At 34.8% G+C, this 23,770-nt stretch overlaps 3 protein-coding genes across 3 annotated transcripts; all 3 read right to left on the bottom strand.

Moving 5' to 3' along the window:
- Positions 1-3,657: 3,657 nt before the first annotated feature.
- LOC116020425 lies at positions 3,658-5,316 on the bottom strand. The gene is made up of 2 exons (XM_031260902.1): positions 3,916-5,316; positions 3,658-3,837 (listed from the first exon to the last, which is right to left on the bottom strand). Exons 1-2 carry the CDS (start codon positions 5,314-5,316, stop codon positions 3,658-3,660), a joined length of 1,581 nt encoding a protein of 526 aa, XP_031116762.1.
- An 80-nt stretch (positions 5,317-5,396) lies between these two features.
- LOC116020424 lies at positions 5,397-7,139 on the bottom strand. Its single transcript, XM_031260901.1, has 2 exons — positions 5,655-7,139; positions 5,397-5,576 (listed from the first exon to the last, which is right to left on the bottom strand). The coding sequence occupies exons 1-2, from the start codon at positions 7,137-7,139 to the stop codon at positions 5,397-5,399; spliced, it is 1,665 nt and encodes a 554-aa protein (XP_031116761.1).
- A 7,545-nt stretch (positions 7,140-14,684) lies between these two features.
- LOC116019988 (zinc finger protein GAI-ASSOCIATED FACTOR 1-like) lies at positions 14,685-17,908 on the bottom strand. The gene is made up of 4 exons (XM_031260410.1): positions 17,217-17,908; positions 16,730-17,126; positions 16,399-16,628; positions 14,685-15,804 (listed from the first exon to the last, which is right to left on the bottom strand). Exons 1-4 carry the CDS (start codon positions 17,353-17,355, stop codon positions 15,032-15,034), a joined length of 1,539 nt encoding a protein of 512 aa, XP_031116270.1. The 5' UTR covers positions 17,356-17,908; the 3' UTR covers positions 14,685-15,031.
- Positions 17,909-23,770: the final 5,862 nt, after the last annotated feature.

Genomic DNA, 23,770 nt, shown 5'->3' with positions numbered 1-23,770 from the left:
TATGCAATTATTATGTTATATGCTTTCAATTTGTTTAAAGGTACAAAAATTGTTAACGGCAGATACATAATGTGTTAATTGCGGATATACAATTTTTAAATTAAAGTACACAATACAATATGAATTATGGTCCATGAAATAACAATTGTGCCGATTTCACTTAAGCATGGTCAAGTGAGTTATCGTGTCGGAGCGGTGTGCTAATGGATTCAAGAAATTGAGTTGGACTATTAACGTGGTATGAGCTCACCACATGTGTTATATGTAATACTCATGAACATTCTACAAATATAATAACTATTAATATTTTATTTAATACTTCTACATGAAACATGTAGGGAAAAAATTATCACCACAAAATTTCAAGAGGCTCGCTTACAAGATCAAAAGTTCATAGTACAACTAACATCTCAGTCATATACAGAACAAGGTAAATCCAAAACCTCATTACATGACGTTGTCATCTATGCTACGACCAGTAACTCAATTGCACATGACACACTAACAACGAAAAAAGAAAAAGACAAATAGTGAAGATGAAGACAATTCAATGACAATGCTATCCAAAAGAGAATTAAGAAGACTTATAAATTCAAATCAAAATTAATATTTATTTAGGAGCAAATTGTCATTTTGGTCCACTGACTATAGGAGTTCTGTTAATTACAATCCACGACTTTCAAAATCGTTAATTTTATACCTTGAATATTCAATTTTTATCAATTTCAGTCACTTTGGCCAAATTGGCGGTCAAATTTCGTAGGAAAAACTTAATGCTCCAATAAATACTCTTAACAACAGAACAATGCCAGCGTGTTTTTAAGAGTATTTATTTAAACATTAAGTTTTTCCGGCGAAATTTGACCGCCAATTTGATCAGAGCAATTAAAATTGATAAAAATTGAATAATATAATAAGGGTATAAAATTAACAATTTTGAAAGTCGTAGATTGCAATTAATAGAACCCCTATAGTCAGTGGACCAAAATGACAATTTGCTTTTTATTTAGACTATTGTTTTTAGACTAAGTATTTAGATTATCGTTTTTACAAAGTTACAAATATTTATTTTAGTGACAATTATAATGAATCTCTCATATATTATTATCTTGCGTTCATATACTTTGAATTGCATATTTAAATAAACAAATTTGACATCTAATAACTTATGTATGAACTTCTCATATATAATATTTCATTGATATACTTTGAAATACTTATATTTAAATATAAACATTGAGCATCATCCATTTGCTCGATGCGCTTGTAATACTCGTATATATATCTCATTAAAGAAAATATGAAAAGAAAAAGAGATAGTTTCACCAAAATTTCTAAATTCAATTCTAACACAACTCTTCTAATATAGAATTCATGGATAGGGATCTACAATAGGCATGGACTTGGACACTTCAAGTTATGGCTTTGTAGGCCAAACATGAGGCCTGTCGAATGACATTGACCCAATGAGTATTGCATACTCTGATCGAATGTTCTTATCCTATTGTTTGCAAATGTTGATATACAGATTATGGTCATTAATTGTAATGTAAAATTCTGTAATTATATTATTATAACCATCTATTTAAAATTGTATAATTATTTTGTAAAGAAACATGCTACAAGAACTAAAGTTTTTCACAATAATTCCTTCACCTGATTTGAAGATTTCAATGCTTTTGTGACTTCATGAAAAATATAAGTTTAGTATATCAAGTATTAATAATCAATTAGAGTAAATTGCACTTTTGGTCCTCTGACTATAGCACCTCTATTAATTTCAACACTTGACTTTTAAAAATAACGAATTGATCCTTTAACTATGCATTTTTTAACGAATTTGGTCCTTCCGGCCAAATCAGAGGCCAAATTAGGCCGGAATTCTCTAACCCCTCTCCGGTGACAATTTACTGAGGGCATAACGGTCATTCTATATTGTAAATATTATTTCTCAAAATCAAAATATTATTTCCCAATATTATAAGACCAATGCGGTGTAGTTTGCGAAAGCACAAGCGCAGAAATTAGAGACGGAGGAAGAGAAGAAAGAAGAGAAGAAAGAAGAGAAGGAGGAAGAGAATTCTTGTTCGGCTAATTCCATCTTGTTCGTCTAATTCGTAATCGTCCGGGTATGTCCAATTCCTATTCGTCTTGTTCTTCTAATGAAGGAAGTGAGTACTACGAATTTGGGGAAAGGTTTCCAATTGGCCATTGTAGATGTGGGGAGCAACTCAAATTTCGAACTTCATGGAGAACTGAAAATCCAGGGCGTAGGTTTTGGCAATGCCCCGGTGGTAATGTAAGTTCAATTTTGTAAAGGTTTTTTTCGGGTTTAGGGTAATTTTTTTTCGTAAATTTTGTTATGTTTTTGTGGGTGTTTGAAGCTAATTGATGAAATGTCGTTTCAATTTAATCCAGAGGAAGGTGGGATGTGGATTTATTGATTGGTATGATCCGCCAATGTGCTATCGGTCAAAGCGAATAATTCCGGGGCTGCTAAAACGCATCAACAAACAAGATGAAGAGATACGAAAATTGAATATGAAGATTAAAGGGGATAAAAATGATGCCAAAGTGTGCTGGTGGATGAGCAAAGTTGTAGTAGTGTTAATTGTAATTTTTGTAGTATTTGTTAGTTGTAGGTTTATGTAATGAAATTGATCCAAACTATGGTTTGTATTTCTAATTTATGTGGTATGTTTTGGTTATTTATGTAATGAAATTGATCCAAATTATGGTTTGTATTTCTAATGTATGAATTTGGATGTTTTGGTGATTTATGAATGGTGGTGAGTTTTGGTAATATATGTTTTGGTGATTTGGTAGCATTCAAGGTACAAATATAAATGGTTTGTTTGGGCATTGTAAGTTTTGGTAGCTTTCAATGTACAAATATAAATGGTTAGCTTTCAAAACACCATACTTTTCCATTAACCATCACTACATAAACCATCATTACATCACCATCACTACACTGTTTTGCATTATCCATCATTACATAACCATCACTACACTGTTTTGCAAAATAAACTTTTGAAGTCATCTGTTTTCCATTAACCATCACTACATAAAATGTGTGTTAACAACTTCCCAAAAATAACCAAAGTTGAATTGAAGTCATTCAAGGTCTATTGGGTCACCCTTGTTGCCAAAGAACTTGGACTTGAACACAGTTTTGCTCCTTGTGTAATATGGCTTATTGCGGTTGGATTGCTTGACTTTGGTTCCCATCTTAGACTTCAATTGGCTGCTGGAGGATCCTAGTTCTTCTTGCTGCTGCTGCTGCTCTTCAGTGCTATCAAACTGCTGCTGAGTCTCTCCAAATCCACTGCTGTCAACCTGCTGCTGAGTCTCTCCAAATCCACTGCTGTCAACCTGCTGCTGCTGTGCTCCAAATCCACTACTGTCAAACTGCTGCTGTTGTTCTCCAAATCCACTGCTGCTGCTGTCTTGAAGCTGAAGGTAAGTGGCTGGGAATTTGGTTGGTGGCATATATGACCTTCTTCTTTGGCTTCAATTGGAAAAAAAAAAAAAAGAAGTAACAAATTTAAAAAAAAAAAAACAAACTAACTTCCAAACTAGTAATCCTCATACAAACTAGTAATCCTCATAAACAATAGCTCTTAAACATTAAAAAAAAAAAAACAAACAAACAAACTAGTAATCCTCATAATCCTCATTTACCTTTTTATTAGGATTTGAAGGACATTTTCTGCTATTCTGTCCAGCTTCTCTACACACAGAGCAATGGAGTGGAATATGCTTTCTACAAACTTTCAGGCCATCTTGACTCAATTCATCTGCTGATTTTTTCCTCAGCTTCTTTGGCCTCCCAACCTGCATAGGAACAAAAACTTATAAATATGATGGGATTACACATTGGTAGAATAGTTCCAGATGGAAAGTAACAATTACCTTGGCAGAGTATACATGTGGCAATGGGGGGGTCCTGTCACACCTAGGCCACTCAGGAGGACCTGCCATGGGGTTGATAGTTCCACTATATATTTCCAGATAAGTTTGCTTTGAGTAACAGGGATGGACATAATCAAACACTGCACCCTTGCCATATTTCTTCCAAATTGCACATAGTGCGTGCTTGCATGGAATCCCAGTTAGTTGCCACTTCCTACAAGAACATTCTTTCCTTTCCAAATCAACTTCTTGTTGATCCCCATAAAGCTGTCCAACCTCAAATTTGAAGTGATCACATTGTGTGGCCAAGTACCCTGCAGCCTCCTTCTCAATTGGTTTCAACTTCTTCACAATGGTAGGGCATATCAAAGTCTTCCATTCTGTTGCTTTCTGTCTTTGGTCATAAAATCTAGCCATCAATTGTTTCATTATAACCTCTAGGCAGTCTATGATTGGTTTGTCTCTTGCATCCAACAACTTAGAATTCCATGACTCACATATGTTGTTGACCAACATGTCACATCTAGTGTTTGTAGAGAAGTGTGATCTGGACCATTTAGTTGGACTCTTATCACCTAACCATTGGTATGCATCCTCATCTAATCCCCTCAGCTTGCTTATGGCTGCATTGAATGTATTAACAGTGGTTGCCCTAGCACAAGCCCATAGAGAATCCTTAATTGCCCTACCCTGGAAACCTGCTACCTTCATATTCGCATGCAAGTGTCTAACACAGAATCGGCGCTGAACACCTGATAGCACCTCACCAAAAGCTGGAAGTAACCCCTTCTGTTTGTCACTAATGAAACAGATTTCATCCTCCCTACTTGGTGTGATCTCCAAATCATCTTTCAAAAGTGTTAGGAACCACTTCCAAGACTCCCTTTTCTCTCCTTCTACAATAGCATATGCTATTGGAAATACACTGTCATTTGCATCTACACTTACAGCAGTCAAAATCATCCCACCAATTGCACCTCTAAGGTGACAGCCATCTACACCTATCAGTCCTCTACAGTGTTTGAATCCCTGCTTGCAAGCTGCCCAACAAACATACATTCTCAAAAATCTTTCATGACCACTTTGATCACCCGAGGGAATTGTTTGCACAAGACATGTTGTTCTAGGGTTTGTTCTTTCAACTTCTGCACAGTAACTCCATATCCTCTTGAAATTGTCCTCCTCATTGCTCACTCTTAACTTCCTTGCCTTCCAGATTGCCCTATAGGCTTGTTGATCACTAACATAAAATCCCTCTTTACTGCACACCTTATCCTTGAACTTCCTCATCATCCAATCAGGGTGGTCTTTTAATTCAGTTGCCCACCTCTTAGCAACAACAGTAGATTTCACCATTTTGTTTTCCCAAGCCCAAAAACAGCCTTCATGTTCATCATTCATGTTTAAAATCCTNATACAAACTAGTAATCCTCATAAACAATAGCTCTTAAACATTAAAAAAAAAAAAACAAACAAACAAACTAGTAATCCTCATAATCCTCATTTACCTTTTTATTAGGATTTGAAGGACATTTTCTGCTATTCTGTCCAGCTTCTCTACACACAGAGCAATGGAGTGGAATATGCTTTCTACAAACTTTCAGGCCATCTTGACTCAATTCATCTGCTGATTTTTTCCTCAGCTTCTTTGGCCTCCCAACCTGCATAGGAACAAAAACTTATAAATATGATGGGATTACACATTGGTAGAATAGTTCCAGATGGAAAGTAACAATTACCTTGGCAGAGTATACATGTGGCAATGGGGGGGTCCTGTCACACCTAGGCCACTCAGGAGGACCTGCCATGGGGTTGATAGTTCCACTATATATTTCCAGATAAGTTTGCTTTGAGTAACAGGGATGGACATAATCAAACACTGCACCCTTGCCATATTTCTTCCAAATTGCACATAGTGCGTGCTTGCATGGAATCCCAGTTAGTTGCCACTTCCTACAAGAACATTCTTTCCTTTCCAAATCAACTTCTTGTTGATCCCCATAAAGCTGTCCAACCTCAAATTTGAAGTGATCACATTGTGTGGCCAAGTACCCTGCAGCCTCCTTCTCAATTGGTTTCAACTTCTTCACAATGGTAGGGCATATCAAAGTCTTCCATTCTGTTGCTTTCTGTCTTTGGTCATAAAATCTAGCCATCAATTGTTTCATTATAACCTCTAGGCAGTCTATGATTGGTTTGTCTCTTGCATCCAACAACTTAGAATTCCATGACTCACATATGTTGTTGACCAACATGTCACATCTAGTGTTTGTAGAGAAGTGTGATCTGGACCATTTAGTTGGACTCTTATCACCTAACCATTGGTATGCATCCTCATCTAATCCCCTCAGCTTGCTTATGGCTGCATTGAATGTATTAACAGTGGTTGCCCTAGCACAAGCCCATAGAGAATCCTTAATTGCCCTACCCTGGAAACCTGCTACCTTCATATTCGCATGCAAGTGTCTAACACAGAATCGGCGCTGAACACCTGATAGCACCTCACCAAAAGCTGGAAGTAACCCCTTCTGTTTGTCACTAATGAAACAGATTTCATCCTCCCTACTTGGTGTGATCTCCAAATCATCTTTCAAAAGTGTTAGGAACCACTTCCAAGACTCCCTTTTCTCTCCTTCTACAATAGCATATGCTATTGGAAATACACTGTCATTTGCATCTACACTTACAGCAGTCAAAATCATCCCACCAATTGCACCTCTAAGGTGACAGCCATCTACACCTATCAGTCCTCTACAGTGTTTGAATCCCTGCTTGCAAGCTGCCCAACAAACATACATTCTCAAAAATCTTTCATGACCACTTTGATCACCCGAGGGAATTGTTTGCACAAGACATGTTGTTCTAGGGTTTGTTCTTTCAACTTCTGCACAGTAACTCCATATCCTCTTGAAATTGTCCTCCTCATTGCTCACTCTTAACTTCCTTGCCTTCCAGATTGCCCTATAGGCTTGTTGATCACTAACATAAAATCCCTCTTTACTGCACACCTTATCCTTGAACTTCCTCATCATCCAATCAGGGTGGTCTTTTAATTCAGTTGCCCACCTCTTAGCAACAACAGTAGATTTCACCATTTTGTTTTCCCAAGCCCAAAAACAGCCTTCATGTTCATCATTCATGTTTAAAATCCCCCAAAAACAGCCTTCATGTTCATCATTCATGTTTAAAATCCTCCATGATGAGCCTTCATGTTCATCATTCATGTTTAAAATCCTCCATGATGATGAGTTCAGTACTTTCTTCATGTTTAAAATCCTCCATGATGATGAGTTCAGTACTTTCCTCAGTCCTATTCTCCATGGGCAACCCTCATGTAGTACTTTCCTCAGTCCTATTCTCCATGGGCAACCCTCATGTGTACACTTAACAATGCATCTCCTCCATGGGCAACCCTCATGTGTACACTTAACAATGCATCTCAAGTTGTCATTTTTCAAAGTTTTAATTTCTTTGCCATTATTGAAAGCATAGTTCTACACAGCTTCTCTAAATTGATTTTTTGTTGAAAAGGTCATGCCTAAAGTGAATTGGGGGTCTTTCATGTCTATTGTAGGTCTAAATACAGGCCACTTCCCCTCACCATCACTAGCATCAGAATCCACTAGTGACTCCTCATCAGAATAGTTGATGCCATCAAAATTCTGAGTGATAGCCTTTTTTCCAGCTAGTGTTTGAACTGTACTGTCCCCTTCTTGGTCAGGTTTAAACTCCTCCCCAACCTCTAGACCAACCTCATGATCTACCCCCATAAATTCAACTTCAACCTCTCTTTCCCAATCACTATCTATGTCAACTACTTCCATATTTGCATCAATCAAGTCTAATTCATCTAGTGTTTCTACCCAAAGCTCTAAGTGCTTTCCCGGGTTATCCTCATTCAATAACCTTATAACATCATTGTCTGACTGTAGTAACTTCAGTCTTTCATTCCAAAAACAATAAATCAGTACTCCTACATCAGAATACCCTAACTGCTTTATCCTAGCCTTCAACCCATCTAAACACAATTCTTTAGCTTCCATTCTCTCATATAATTCATAATCACCACCCATATATTTCACTTCACCAACCCTATTTATTATCCCATTATGGAAAAGGATAACTGAAAATGGACCAACTCCATCTCTTGTAAAGCAAATTTTAACATGCAAGATTCAACAAAGTGGTCCCCATAAAACAAAAAACAGTAAATGTATACATAAAAGCTTCTTAATCCCAGTAGATGCACATGACATTATCACAAAAGTTAAAACAAAGTGGTCCCCCCCTCCCCAAACACACTAAAATATGACAAAAGTTAAAACAAAATGGTCCCCCACAGAACATATATGCTTTACTTTACTGTCATTCTTTATTCATATATAAACCACACGCAAAACCCTAGATATGCTTTACTATCATTCTACTCTACACACAATACTCAACACAAACAGCAAATAGTATCACAAACAACAAATACTATCAATTTCATACAATTTCAAACTATTACTTAGTTGTGTCGTAAATTGGTCAAAACCCGTTCCAGGCGCTGCTGATGATTTCCGCATCGTTGATTGAGAGGACGCCCAGTCGAAGAAGACGAACTATGCCTCCACGACGAGAGTTCGTGCCACTCTGGAGAATGCGATAGATTCCCTAGCTTTCTCCCTTTTTCTTTGCTCCTGCCCAGACGAATTAGCCGTCGCCCAGTCGATAGTTTGCTGTTTGTGTTGAGTATTGCAAATTGGGGCAAAACTCTATTAGGGTTGCGTTTTGCCCTAATTCGACAGATACAGATTTGGGAAATTAGGCGTAATTTTTTTGTTTTGTGCTTCCCCTTTTTACAATATAGAATGACCGTTATGCCCTCAGTAAATTGTCACCGGAGAGAGGTTAGAGAATTCCGGCCTAATTTGGCCTCTGATTTGGCCGGAAGGACCAAATTCGTTAAAAAATGCATAGTTAAAGGATCAATTCGTTACTTTTAAAAGTCAAGTGTTGAAATTAATAGAGGTGCTATAGTCAGAGGACCAAAAGTGCAATTTACTCTAATCAATTATTACTACATCGTAATAGAGTCAATAGTATTCAAAAAAAAATTATCCATTATTACTATAAAACAATAGAACATAATTTGGAATTTCCTTAAAACAAAAACAATTATAGCTTCAGGCAAATTTCACTTTTAGTCATCAACTACTGTAACATTCTCATTTATTTAATTTTTTCACATTAGACTATCTTTACCCTTGCAAATCTCTCTCATTTTCTAAAACGGGTCTCACTTCCACATTATCAAATTTGTAAATTCTTCAATATTTGTTCTACATCCCTGCAAATCTTTCTCACTTTCAAAAATGGGTCCCACTTCATATTATATTATAAATATAATAATAATAAAATAATAATAATAAATTAAAACAAGAAAAAGTACGTTTCTTGCATTGCCAAGCATTTATGGCTTCCAAATTTGCAAGTCTTGCAAATTTGCAAGCATGGCAATTAAAAAAAGGGAAAATTGTCAAATAGGCCCTCGAATATTTCATAAAAAGTCAATTAGGTCCATAGACTTTTAAAAAGTACAATTAAACCCTCAAACATGTCAAATCGAAGCAATGAAACCCAAAAACCGGTTATTGTCCTGTTATCACCGGTCATTTGCAATTTCCGGCCACCTGCATCAATTTCTAGCGACGACCAAATCGTCGCCGGTCGCCATTTCCGAGAAAAAGGTCGCCTTCTCCGGCGAAGGCGACCAAATCTGGTTTAATTGACCTGTTATGACCGGTGATAACAGGTCAATTACCAGATAATCTGGTTTAATCCGGTAAATTCTTCAATATTTGTTCGATTTGACATGTTTGAGGGTTTAATTGACGCCGGTGGCCGGTGTACTGTTGTTTTCCTTTTTTATGTGTTCTGTATTTGTTTGTGTTTTTCTGTATGTTTCTCTCGTTTGTGTGACGGGTTTGTTTTTCTCTCGATTCTTTTGACGAGTTCTTTTCTTCATAAGTGTGAATCATAAAAGTTGGTCATGGCATATGTGAACATCATCCTGGGTGACAAATATGACAATGAAAAAGAGCATCTGCAGTTCAGATCGATGGATATATTGTCAATGAACGTAAGGTTGAAAACAAATACTCAGGTGATGTGCAAGACTTTTCAACTGAAGTCAGTCTTTGACATGTTTAATCAATCCTCCAATGATATTAAAGAAGCGTTAAGTTCATCAAAAGGATTGATCTGCGGTTTTTGAGGCTACGTTTGATCAATCCTTCAATGATATTAAAGAAGCGTTAAGTTCATCCAACGATTTAGCTTCAAATTTGTGAAACAGACCGCGAATCAAGTTCTTTGTAGCATTGCTAGGAAAATTGTTTCTATGTCTGACGGTAAGGAATGGTATACCTTTCCATTGATCCTATTTGTAATTGTTTGAGCTTATGTTTAAATGAATGAGTTTCTCTATTTTCAAAAAAAAAAAAAAAAAAAAGAGTTTGTTGGCCTAATTGACCTTTTATGAAATGTTCAAGGGCCTATTTGAACTTTTTCCCTTTAAATTATACAATTAATTTCAAATTTAAATATTTAAATATCTGATTAACATAACATTCAATCATCTCAAATACGACTAGTACAAAATACTTAAAAATATTAAACAATACTTAAACATTCGAATGAGTGTACTAACCGCAAGATTCACTACTCACATAGTTTACAAGCAAAGCTAGCCCATAAAGAGTCTAAGACACAAGTTAATCCTATAAGTTGTGAGAGATTACACTAGGGAAATCCAAAGACTAATTATAAAATTTCTACCCACTTGGCCACTCCCATGCATTGTGTAAAAACCCCATTTATACTTTTTACATACCCCATAGGTGCTTGACAATAACCTTAGGAGGAACTTTTAGGTTCCAGAGTTCCTTCCATTCTGTGAAAACCAACCTGCCGGGTTCCTGAACCGAATATTGTTGCATCTGAATATGGTAGCCATGTCTAACTGAGTAAACACCCTTTAAACCTCCCTTCCAATACCATGCATCAGAAAAGTCAGGGGAACTGGAGTTTTGAGGATTCTGTAAACATCATAATGGTCGAAGATATCACGCAACAAATCTACATCCCAGCTACCATTATCATACATCATCAGATTGCATACACGTGCATCTCGTAATTCCTCCCAACATTGGGCGTGCACATATGGATCAACGGGATCTGCAAGACTGCAAGCCAAAGACAATCCTAAACATGTGTGTCCTTTCTATTTCCAACCCTATGAGCAACCCCTCCACGAAGCACTTCTTGACCGGCTAGAATGCTACGCCAAATATATCTAGAGCTTACTAATTAAAATTTGCATAGTTATGCTTACTAATTAAACAAAATGACAAAGATGAATCATTTGGAGTTGACAAATTCATAATTTGTAAAATAACATTGTTAAATGACAACTAAATTTCTCTATAATTATTGCAAATCACCCTGCTTTAATTGACCGAGACGGCCAGAAAATCAAATCAACCCAAATTACTAAACTAACGCTTGAGGAAACAAAAATACAATAAATAAATAAATAAATAACTCCGTTAGGTGCAGACGTCAATGGTATCGTGACATACTTCATGCAAAAAATAATCTAATTTTATCAAGTGTTAATGACCAACAGCTATTATAAAACAATAAAACACATTTGAATTTTGAAATTCCCTTTAAAAATCGAATTCAGTCTACCAGTTGCTACTATTAATTAGTATTTTTTAAAATAATAATAATAGTAATTGTTGGTATCAGATGCGTTTGTGTTATGAGCCCTCACATGGCCATCAGATTCTTTTCAAAATATGAATTAATGGCCCATGCCACATTCAGCTAATCCATACTCTTAATGTCTTTTCTACCCACAACAACCATCCCTTTTTAATCATTGCCGGCTAATCTTTTCTTTCTTCTTTTCCCTTTCTTCACTGTATTTTGCAACATTGTTTAACAACTGTACTTATAGTATATTTTTGTCTTTTTATAAAAAAAAAATGCTCTTGATTCTTTATAATTTAGCATCTGTTTTATACTTTTTCAAACATTTTCAACACAAAGAATCTAAGTCATCAACACCGGAGTTCGAATTTATAACCACCCATTTAGAATGGTAACCGAGATGTTTTCACACATTCACACTACATGGTAGTTGGAATGGTATTATTGTTGTCTTTTTAGTATTTCACGAATTCTTTTTAGTATTTACTATTTAACTATTATGACATATTGTCATATTTAGCTTTATTATTCTTAATTTTATTTCATTGCATTTTTAACTTTTATTTGTTTTATATAATTAGTTCTCCTTTACATTTCTATCATTCTACCACTTAATAAAAAAGAGGAAAAATTACATTTTTCGTCTCTAAGTTATAGGATAATTGTATATTTCGTTTTTAAGTGTTGGTCATACTCATTTTTCGTCTCTAAGTTATCATTGATGTTGCATTTTTTGTCTATTTACTAATAAAACATTAGGGACGAAATTTACAATTTTAGTATAGCTCAGGAACGAAAAATGAGCACGAAATGACGAAAAGTGCAACGCCAATAATAATTTAGGGGCGAAAAGTGAGCATGACCAACACTCAAGGACGAATTCTACAATTACCTTAAAACTTAAGGACAAAAAGTACAATTTTCCTTTAAAAAGACTAACATGTAATTTAATTTTGTCATAAGAAAGGGAGAGAATTTATATGTTAAGGCAAGATGTTTTAATAATAAAGTTATGTGTTCGCCATGTTTTGTTAAAGGTGGAATAACAAAAATTTAAATAAATAATTATTTGTGATAAACAAATGAAAATCAATGAAATAATGAGACAAAATTTAAAAAAAAATGATTAAATGTGATAATATTACAATAGTTAATAATTAAAAGTGGAATTTGCTTGATATTATCGTATAATAATATTCTTAGATATGTATTGTCACGTACTCCGTAACATTTTAAACGAATTTGACATATACAACAGGAGAAACAATGAACATTAAATATACTATTATAGATTTATAGTGAAAGACATGATATTATATTTATGTAAAACTATTTGATCTAAATATGATATTTTAGGCGAGAGAATTATGTTCTCATTTGAATTATGTTTGGTGTAATATTTAATTTAGCAAAATTCGGGTTAATGACAATAAATTTCATGATACCAAGGAAAGTAAATCTTACTAGGTAAGATTCTATTTTGGGAGTGATTCAGAATCTTCCAAATTTATTCAATTATATATTTATAATTTTTAGTATCAAGTTAAAGTCCTTTTTAAATATAAGAAATTTATCTCTCTCAACATTTTTTTATATATGCACTGTTTTGTATTTTGATTATTCTTATCGCAATCTGGAATTTTTTGACATATAGTTTATTAATTTACAAGTGATTTATTAAATTCCAATTATTCATTATATTTTTTAATGTTTGTATGCAACAAGGATATATGTAACAAGGATATATTATATATTTTTTAAAAAAAATTCTAAAAAAATTTAAAGAAATCAAACATCTTAATTAATTTGTTTACGTAATTTAAGTATTATGTTTGTAGATATTAGATAATATCAAACATAGTAATTAATTTTTTGTTATAATCTCATCAAATACATTACTTAAAATATTTCATCAATTAGTAATTAATTTTTTGTTATAAAATTATTCTCATCAAATACATTACTTAAAATATTTCATAAATTTAATTGATGGCAAAGTGTTAAACCTTCCACTAGTGTACCAAATAATTTTCTGGTTGGAGGATAGAGACACGTTTATATTTAGCATTGTTTAAGGTGCAGGCGACCATATTAAAGCCAACATTACAAGCTAGGACAAAATACCTAACCAAAGAATAAAAATCATAGTTAAATCGTTGACTTATACCTATCTCCAAATTATGTCACTTCTGCTCAAATCCTTGCTTCTTCTTTTTTCTTTTTTTTTTTAATGTTAATTCTTGAGACAAATAGGTTATAGTCAATTGTTATACCATGATCGGTTCATTTTACATTGTGAATCATGATCCAGAATTTATGTATTTATAATTAACATATTTTGTACCTACAATTAACAATTTGTGTTTGTAATTAAATGAAAGGTACATAATATGTTAACATGATAACTACAGACTTATAATATGTTAACTTCGAACAAAATGTGAGATTCGAAACCCCTAACTTTTTGAAGGAATCCAAGAACAATTACTTAACAAATCAAATTTAACTGTGGATGCATCTATCCGGGTTGATTCTAATCTTATGGGTATGGGTTGGATTTCTATTTGATCACCATGGTCATCTTGTGGCGGCTAACTTCACTGTGCGGGAAGGGGCAATGCAGTCTAGAGAAGCGGAAGCTTTTGTTGTTCGTGAAGCTTTGAGCTAGCTAACGACCAATCATTGAGATGGGATCATTGTGAAAACTTATGCTCAACTTTTGATAACCAACTTGAAGAAATCAAATTTGTCTCCTTTTGATTTTATTTTAAGACATTGTATCCTTGCTTTGTTTTCATGATGTTTTATTTTGTCATATGCATCGAACAGTCAATACGGTTGCTCATCATTTAGCTAGTTTTGCTACTACGCAGTTAGTAGTCTGGAATGATTTTGGAATTCTTTTTATTTCCTCTGCTGTTTTGAATGAAAGTGTTTAATGATATTTCCTTTTCCTTTTAAAAAAGAAAAACAAATCAAATTTAAGAGGGGCATAAAACACAGCTAGGTGGCAAAGAATGAGGGGGGGAGTAATTATGGAGCTGTTCAGATACAACAATTGTGGAGAGTCGCCCAATAACCAAACTACAATGTTGATGCTAATTTTCCACTCAATCTAATTTATTAATAATTACATTCTAACCAAATAACACCTGCATTTTGGTTTTTTCTTTGTTTTGGGTATATTACAGTGGAAAGATTAGGATTTCTTCCTTGCAGAGGAGGCCATAGCATGTAAGGAAAGCAAAAGAGTCATTACTCATTAGTACCTCGCTAGATCCATTTATGGCATTTCTGTCTTCTGGGATTTAAGTGCTGCAAAAGTTTGATCCTCGACGAGGAATGTTGTTCAACCTCACGAGCTTCTGCCTATGTCCTTGCCGGAGAAATCTGTGGTCCCGAATGATCCTGCTGCAGCAGCCACATCAATGTTCCCACCCATGGACGTCATTAGAGCAGAAAGCCCCGGTGAAGGGCCTCCACCGGCAGCCATTCCTAATCCCAGAAGGTCGAGAGTTGGATGTTTGGGACCAAATACGGAGGGAGTCCCCAACATCAGTTCTTTCAAACCCGAACCCCCATCGCAGGGCAGACCGAGCCCCAGGCCTGCATCGGTCTCGATTTGTCTCCCGCTCCATTCTTGCTGCCCGCTAGAAGGTGAGGATGAGGAAACAATTCCCAGCCCCCTCAGAAACGACGAGTTTGTTGCTGCTGCGCCCATCTGAGCAGCCTTTTGTAGTAATGCTGTGGCGGACATGGCCGGTTGGGGCGATGGAGCAAACTGCCTTCGATCTTGACCAGGTGGGCCAAAGATTGACGAGCCGTGGTTCATTGCAAGGCAGAGAGATATGGTTTCTTTGGACGATGGCTGAGGTGCTATTTCAAGTGCCTTCTCGGGAGCCATGGATTGAAACATGTCAGCAAATCCCGACGCCTGAGACCTAGCGGTCCCCGAAGCTGTTGCCGATGCAAATAAGCTCGCAAATACACTGCTGCTACTACTTCCATTGCTGCTCGAACTGCTACTGCAGCTACAGCTCCCAGTTAAGCTTGTTATCACCGTCGTTTCTTCCACTACCTGTTTGGGGGTGGATCCAGCAGGATTTGTGCCCGGATTCTCAGGCAACGCTGCATAATTAGTGTTCATTAGTGAATGGAAACACAAAAGATATATTTAATTAAAAGATGTCAGGAAAAGTTTAAGCATTTCTTATTAAAGAAGTGAATACACTGTAAAGGAAGAATCAATGATAGTCACCTTTCTAAAACACACTTTACTAATATCTTTTAGCTGAAGATCTCCTACCTTTTTTTCTTGCTTATCAAATGATAGCACAGGAGAGTTTCAATTTTTAATTTGAAAATTCTAATTAATTCTCTATTCAAGTGCTATTTTGTTCGGATCAAACGCTTACCACTACACCAAAAGCTACAGTTAGTAGCGATGGCCCAACTTTATTTCCTTATGCCTACGTAGTAGCCTACGCCACATTTTCTCCGCCCAACATATTTCTTACACGAAATTCTCACTTGCTAACAAATTCATCTACTAAGCGTCTAAGCATCACAAAAGAACAAGAACTAATAATAGACAAAAACGAAGTAAATTCCAAGATCAGTACCACAGAAAATACAAACATTTTTTGTTGGGTTGCTTATATAAGACAAATATGCTAAATTCCAAATCCTAGACAAATTTAGAAACTTTCCCTTTGGAACTACCTGGCTTTTGATCAGTCAAAACCGAGGGTACTGCAGGAGTTGACTGCGGAATTACTGGTGGCGGAGGTGGCGGGGCTATGGCTGGTTGTGGTGGCGGCTGTGGCGGCGGGGAAGACGATGGAGGGACAGGTTCCTCATCAGCACTAGGAGCAGCCATGTCTGTCTGAGCTTTAGCACTCTCCACTGCTAAAGCATCACAGAATGCCCTGTGTGTAATAAAGCTATCTTTCCTACACCATTATCAAACAAAAAAACTAGTCTTCAGATATCAGTATCCAATTAAAAAAACTCTACTTTTTTAGCTTATAATAATAAGGAATCAAGATTTGACCTTGAGAACAAAGTCCCACAATCACATTTATACTCTTTGGTGCCACAAATCTTAGAATGGGCCTTCAAATCAGACTGGACTGCATATTTCTTGGAGCACTTATCGCACTTCCACTTCTTCTCGCCGTGCTTCCGGCAGAAGTGCTTCTTGATTCCGGTCAAATCGCCGAGAGCTCGAGAAGGGTCATGGTGAACGCAGGTAGGTTCGGGGCAAACATAAACCTTCTTCTTCACCTCATTGCTTGATCTCTGCCTAAGCTTCCAGGGCAGATTGTGACCTCTTCTGTGAAGCTGCAAATTCTGGTCTCTTTGAAACCCCTTGTTGCAGATTTCACAAACAAATCTATTTGTTGCTAATAGAGTCTTGGGTGATAAAGCAATCACCTCTGCATCAGGATCTTGAAAATACAGAAAAATCATGAATTAATTTATTTTTTTTTTCTGATTTTGGTAAATCCAATACTTAGCTTTATAGTCAAACGGATTACCTGGCATTCCGGGGAGGTTTCGCTTTTTCTTGCTGGTTGCTTTTGGAGGAGCCGCTTGATTCCCGGATGAAGACACGCTGGCTTCGCCGGAACCGGTGGAGTCGTTCACGGCGGAGGAGTTATCGCCATCGACCGGCATGGCGGCGCACCTGTTTCACGGCTCGCTAAAAAGGGAAACTTTTGGCCATTGATGATCAAACTTTTCTAGGGTTTAGCTTTCTCAGCATCTACCAGTCAACCACCAGCTCTGACCAACAAATAATTTCCACTTTTCCAGAACCCTCGGCAAACAATCAACTCAAAGCTCAGCACACAATAAAATCCGGCAAACAAAGCCCAGCTCAGCTAAGCACCTTTGCAAAACCGTGAAATTCAATCTTCACGCAAAAACAAAAAAGCCTAAGCAAATTTTAGGAGTTTAAACTAAAATTTCGAATCTCAGTAAAAAAAAATTGATTTCCCGGCGAAAATCCTGGAGATGGAGAAGCGAAGTGAAGAGAATTCCGGGGCGGCGATGAAAGAGAAGATTGATTGGTTGGACAAATTGTCGGCTACCAAATTTATAGAGAGAATGATGAAATGAGAAGAGTGGAACAGAAAAGAACAGAGGGACTGAAACTGCAAAGTCGTCTCAGTTGGGAGTTGGGGTCTTCTGTCTTACTCGGAGAAAAGTATATGTGTGGGATGTTCAAATAATCGAAATTTTGGGGATAAAATAAATAGTCTCAGCTCATAACTCACAAGTCAGATAAAGATGGAGTACTAGTACCTCTAATCTTTAAGCAATTAACTAGGGTTAGTTAATTAACCACAGATTGGATTTACACAAAATTTAAAAGAATAAAGGTCAAATAGGTCATCGACAAACTAAATTGCAACTAAGTCATCCAACTTTAAAAAGCTATAATTGCGTTCCTGAACAACGCAAATTAAAACAATTAAGTCTATAGTGACCTGTTGATCGAGTAATTAGATGACGTAACGGTTATCAAATTAATTTTTATTTTAAAATTTTGTTTTAATAATTTTGAAATAAAAAACTGAAAAAAAAAAAAAAAAAAAGGAAAAACTCGCCGGCGACCCCCTTCTCCCTCCTTCCTCTCCAACCATGTTTATGATTATGAGAGGGGATGGTGTTTAGTGCTAATGAGGGGTTTTTGTTAGACAAGAGAGAAGAGAGTGGGTCCCACTATATGTTTTGAGAGTTTTCTTTCTTTTTTTTCTTTGTTTCACACTTTCTTTCACTTTCACCACAAAAAACTTTAGTCATTGGTGTTACTCTTATTATGTTATAATAATATGAATATAAACGATACTATTAGCGACAGTAAGTATAGGATAGTATATTATGATAGCATGACATAATATAGCATATCATTTTGGTATATTAATTACTGTAGTTATTTGCTGAAACTATATTTAAAAGAGTTTTATTAATATTTATTACTTCATTCACAATTTATGTTCTGCAATAATTTGTCTGTAAATTTTAGCAAAAAAAAAAACGCCAATTATTAGGCTAATAATATAAAATTAAGAACAAAAATATCTGATACAGGATTAGAGCATTGAGTAAGAAAAACACAGCTTAAAACTAGTCAAATATCAGGTCCTTGACCACTGAGCTAGAATTTACTAATTTAGTAAATTGGCCTACCATAATTTAATTTCGAGGGAAATTATGATTGCTTTATCCTCTCATTTCTTGTCCAAAACCTAATTGTTTTTATTGGCTGATTAATGACATCTTAATCATAATCCACTACTTATGAGGCCTGATCTAATTCAAGTAACTTGGCAAGTCTTGCCTAATGTGGGCCCCATCTTTTCACCAATAAATTTTTGGGGGAGAAGGGTGGGGGGCACCTGCCACCACATTCACACAACTTCTTTATGATAATGAAACCAGTAAACTAATACGGAGTACATATTAGTCCGTAATTGCACAGTATATTTCTTAGATACTAACAGTAATATGCGCCTAAACTTTACCTGAAAAATTAATTAGACTCTTAAACTTTAAAAAGTATAATTATACTATTTAACATGTTATGTTGAAGTGATGAAGTTCAAAAAATGGTAAATAACCTACTATTACAAGTCATTAAGGTTCCGACAATAATCTGGTGACCTACGACGGTTTGCCGTCTACCAAAGAAGGCGACCAACTCTAGTCGCCTTCCGTCAGAGAAGGCGACCAACTGACCGCTTTCCCCAACGGAAGGCGACCACTAGTAATTGTAATTTGTAATAAATAAATAAATTTGTTTTATTTGTGACTGAAGGCAACCCCGGCCGATGACGGCTTCTTCTTCGTTTTAAAAGAAAAAATTTACTAAATATATTTGAATTAAAAGGTTTTAATAGTATTTCGACTACTTTTGTCATATTAATACAATTTTTTTTTTTTTTTGCAACAATCATATTAGTACAATTAAAAATTAAAAATCTTATTTTGACTACTCTGGTCATATTATTACAATTACAAATTACAAATCTTATTTTGACTCCTCTGGTCATATTATTAGAATTCCAAGTTGCAAAACTTATTTCGATCTTCTTGTCATATTATTACAAGTTACAAATTTTATTTCGACTCCTTTGATCATATTATTACAATTACATGTTACCAGTCTTATTTCTACCCCTATATATTATCATATTATTACAATTACAAGTTACTAATCTTATTACAAGTTATTCAAAAAAAAGTTACTAATCTTATTTCTACGCCTCTTATCATATAATTACAATTACAAGTTACAAATTTTATTTCAACTCCTCTTATCATATTATTACAATTTACAATTACAAGTTACAAATCTTATTTCTACTCCTCTTATCATATTATTATAATTACAAGTTACAAATTTTATTTCGATTCATCTAGTCATATTAGGCTTCTTTTTTTTTGTTAAATCCTTTTATATCATTTATTTCATTTTTATTTATTTATATATTCTGTTAAATACTTATACATAAGTTTTATATTATTAAATATAAATTATATCATTTTAAAGATTTTATTAAGGCAATTAAAACAAATCTATTATTGAATATATATTAATTACAAATTAAATTACCTCAACCATAATTTTAACAAAATTAAATTGTACTAAAATATTATGTTTTTCTATTAGTTCTTTTTATATATTTTATTTTATTTTTATGTATTTATATATTTTGTTAAATACTTATACATAAGTTTTATACAATTAACAAAATTAAATTCTACTAAAATATTATGCTTATTTTATATTAAATTAATTAAATTCAAAATAATAAAATATAATTATATATATATAAATAATAATATTTTAGTAGAATTTAATTTTATTAAAATTATGATTTAATTAATTTAATTTTTAATTAATATATATTCAATACTAGTCTTATTTTTATTGTCTTAATAAAATAATTCAAATGATATAATTTGTGTTTAATAATATAAAACTTATGTATGTATGTGTGTGTGTGTATATATATATATATATATATATATATATATATATATATATATATATATAAACAAAACAAATGATATAAATGGAATTTAAAAAAAAAAAAAAAAAGCTTAATATTTTAGTACAATAAACATGTTATTAGAATCCTTACAATAAGTAGTAAGCATTTGGGCAATGAACCCCTTTTAATGAAAAGTACATTTAGCCATACATAGGGTTAAAGTACTCTTCTTATTATTGGAACTGAACAAAATCATGTCAGCTCATATGCATATTTTATTTTTTTGTATCCGGCATTGTGCCTATTCGGCCCCCTAGAATTTTTCTAGGATGATTAATGGCTAAAAAATGACGGAGTAAATTTTATAAATATTAGTATAAGGGAATCAATTTAGGGATTCTATGTTGATAGGGATATAGTGCAACTCACTTGTCCTACGGAGCTCACTAGTGTATTTTTCAATCTCACTAGTGTATTTTTCAACCTCACTATTGCACTTTCCGACCTCAATAGTGCATTTCCCGACATCAGTACATACATTTCCCGATTGCACTAGTATACTTCCCGAGCACACTAGTGTGTTTCCCAACCTGAGTAATGCATGTTCACTTACCAATCTCATTAATTAATAATTAGTAGACCTCCCTCATTTATTTAAAGACCTCCCAGTCTTATTCATTAATAGATCTTCCGGTCTCATTTATTAATAGACTTCCCTGTCTCATTTATTAATAGACCTTCCGGTCTTATTTATTAATAGACATCCCAGTCTCATTTATTAATAGATCTTCCGGTCTCATTTGTTAATAGACCTCTTGGTTTTATTTATTATTAATAGACTTCCCGGTCTCTTTTATTAATATACCTCTCGTCTCATCTATCAATATAATAGACCTCTCGGTCTCCAAGCATCCCTTCACGTGTCAAATCTCTAAGGACACTTCGCAAACATGACCTCACCACTGAATCCACCATCTTAGGACACATGGATGACATACCTAGCACCCGGCACGTGTCCCATCTTCCACTCTATATACAGGACATTTATTGCACATTTAGGGGGAGGGGGAGGGGGGGGGGGGGGGGGGGGGGGGGGGGGGGGGGGGGGGGGGGGGGGAGGAGACTTTTGGGTTCCCAACCTATACCACTCCACTCGGAGTCTCCCAACCTTGTATGGTCGGATCCCTATCTAACTTCCCGCGACCACATCATTCAACCTTCTAATTGATTTCCTAGTCACATTCAATCCGACATGAATCTATTTCTTTAATGTAACAAAACTAATTAGACCAAATCTTTTTTTTTTTTTTTTTTTTTGCAAATTAACACCAGTAACCTAATTGCATATGAGACATTGTCATTCTGTCAAAAAAAAAAGTAGACTAGCAATGAAGACGAAGATGAAGACAATGACAAATCTAAAATGTGAATTAACAAAGCTTAGAGTAATTCAAACCAAAGTAGCTAGTATCTACTACATAATACCATACCAACCACAATAAGTATTTAGATAATTATTGAGTCATTTCCATTTTTGGTCCTACTGTTATTGGGGCATTGTCAATTTTAGTCCACTTCATTAATTTTTGCCACAATGTGGCCCGTCTTATTTAGTCTTTGCCACTTTTAGTCGACCGTTAAAATTTCCGTCAAATGACCATCCAAAACATGGATATCTTTGGCCTTTTCATGCTTTGGTAATCTCTTTGACCCTTTGCAGTGGTTTTCCTTACACATTTTCATCCAATGAAGAGGTCCGACGAAAGCCATGTGAGCCACATTATAAACCCATGGCTTTCGCCAGATCTCTTCATTGGATGAAAATGTATAACGAAAACTACTACAAAGGGTAGAGGAGGTGATCAAAGCATGAAAAGATCAAAATACTCATGTTTTGGACGGTTATTTGACAAAAATTTTAACGGTGGACTAAAAGCGGCAATGACTAAATAAGACTGGCCGCAATGTGGCAAAAATTAATGAAGTGGACTAAAATTGGCAATGCCCCAATAATAGTAGGATCAAAAATGAAAATGACTCATAATTATTTTTAGAGAAGTGCAAATTAAACATTAATTTTAATGATAGCTATAATGAACTTCTCATATATAATCTTGTATTAATATATTTTGAATTAATTATTTAAATACAAACATTAGACATTAAATCAATCGCACAATGCGCGTGTAAAAACTAGTGTGTTTACTAATCACTAATCTTTCAACACTTAATTATCAAACACGGACATAATCTTTTTTTTTTTTTACTTTAATTCTTCTCTTAGTTAGTCAATTACTATGTAGTGTGGTTGCACCTTGTTACAATTTCAAATTGGTGGAACTTTAGTGATGGAAACATTTTGTATATGTAGATACTAACTTGTAAAGAATTGATCGAGTGTTTCGTCTCTCCGTCAAATAATAAAACATAATTATTACTTTATTCTCATATCTTTCCTACTCTATGAAAATTCATTTTCATTTTTTTTTAATTTTCATTTTGCAAACCAAATATGCAAATTAAACGCCTCCTAAGAGTTACGTGCATTATAGTCAAACACATAATATGCATGTGGTAGTACACCACGTGCATTGCATCATTTGCATGCCACGCCTTCTAAAATGCATTAAAATGTCAAAACATTCACATTTTAGTATTGTACGGAGCGTTATTGTTTTTCTTTTCTTTTCTAATCTTCAAATTTGATATACTAAATTCCCAACAGTTTTTCTACTTCACATTGTACACACACATACACACGCTTTTATATAAATAAAACAGTTAGGGTGTGTTTGGAAAGCATGAAAATGACTTCTGGAAAATGTTTTCTGAAAAATGAGTCATTTTCCAGAAAATATTTTTCTTTCCAGTGTTTGGTTGCATTCCAGAAAACTTTCTTGGTGTGTTTGGTTCATTTTCTGGAAAATGAGCATAATTATTTTTAATTTTAAATATTTAAAATATACAATGGTGGTGGTTGTAGTGGTGGGTGGGTTGGTGGTGGTGAGTGGTGGATGGTAGTGGGTAGTGGTGGGGGTAGTGGCAGTAGAAGTGGGTGGTAGGGGTGGGGGTGGGGGGGGGGGGTGGTG

Source organism: Ipomoea triloba, chromosome 5, assembly GCF_003576645.1.
Source record: "Ipomoea triloba cultivar NCNSP0323 chromosome 5, ASM357664v1".
Taxonomy (NCBI): Eukaryota; Viridiplantae; Streptophyta; class Magnoliopsida; order Solanales; family Convolvulaceae; genus Ipomoea; species Ipomoea triloba.
The sequence above is the reverse complement of the archived record's forward strand: the minus strand, read 5'-3'. Positions and strand labels throughout refer to the sequence as shown.

Excerpts from the sequence above, each read along its gene's own strand:
- LOC116019988 (XM_031260410.1), bottom strand. The coding sequence starts at position 17,355 with ATGCCGGTCGATGGCGATAACTCCTCCGCCGTGAACGACTCCACCGGT. Across the intron at positions 17,127-17,216 it reads AAACCTCCCCGGAATGCCAG|ATCCTGATGCAGAGGTGATT; the intron begins GTAATCCGTTTG and ends TGTATTTTCAAG. Across the intron at positions 15,805-16,398 it reads TTTGACTGATCAAAAGCCAG|CGTTGCCTGAGAATCCGGGC; the intron begins GTAGTTCCAAAG and ends CTAATTATGCAG.
- LOC116020424 (XM_031260901.1), bottom strand. The coding sequence starts at position 7,139 with ATGAATGATGAACATGAAGGCTCATCATGGAGGATTTTAAACATGAAT. Across the intron at positions 5,577-5,654 it reads CACATGTATACTCTGCCAAG|GTTGGGAGGCCAAAGAAGCT; the intron begins GTAATTGTTACT and ends GTTCCTATGCAG.
- LOC116020425 (XM_031260902.1), bottom strand. The coding sequence starts at position 5,316 with ATGAATGATGAACATGAAGGCTGTTTTTGGGCTTGGGAAAACAAAATG. Across the intron at positions 3,838-3,915 it reads CACATGTATACTCTGCCAAG|GTTGGGAGGCCAAAGAAGCT; the intron begins GTAATTGTTACT and ends GTTCCTATGCAG.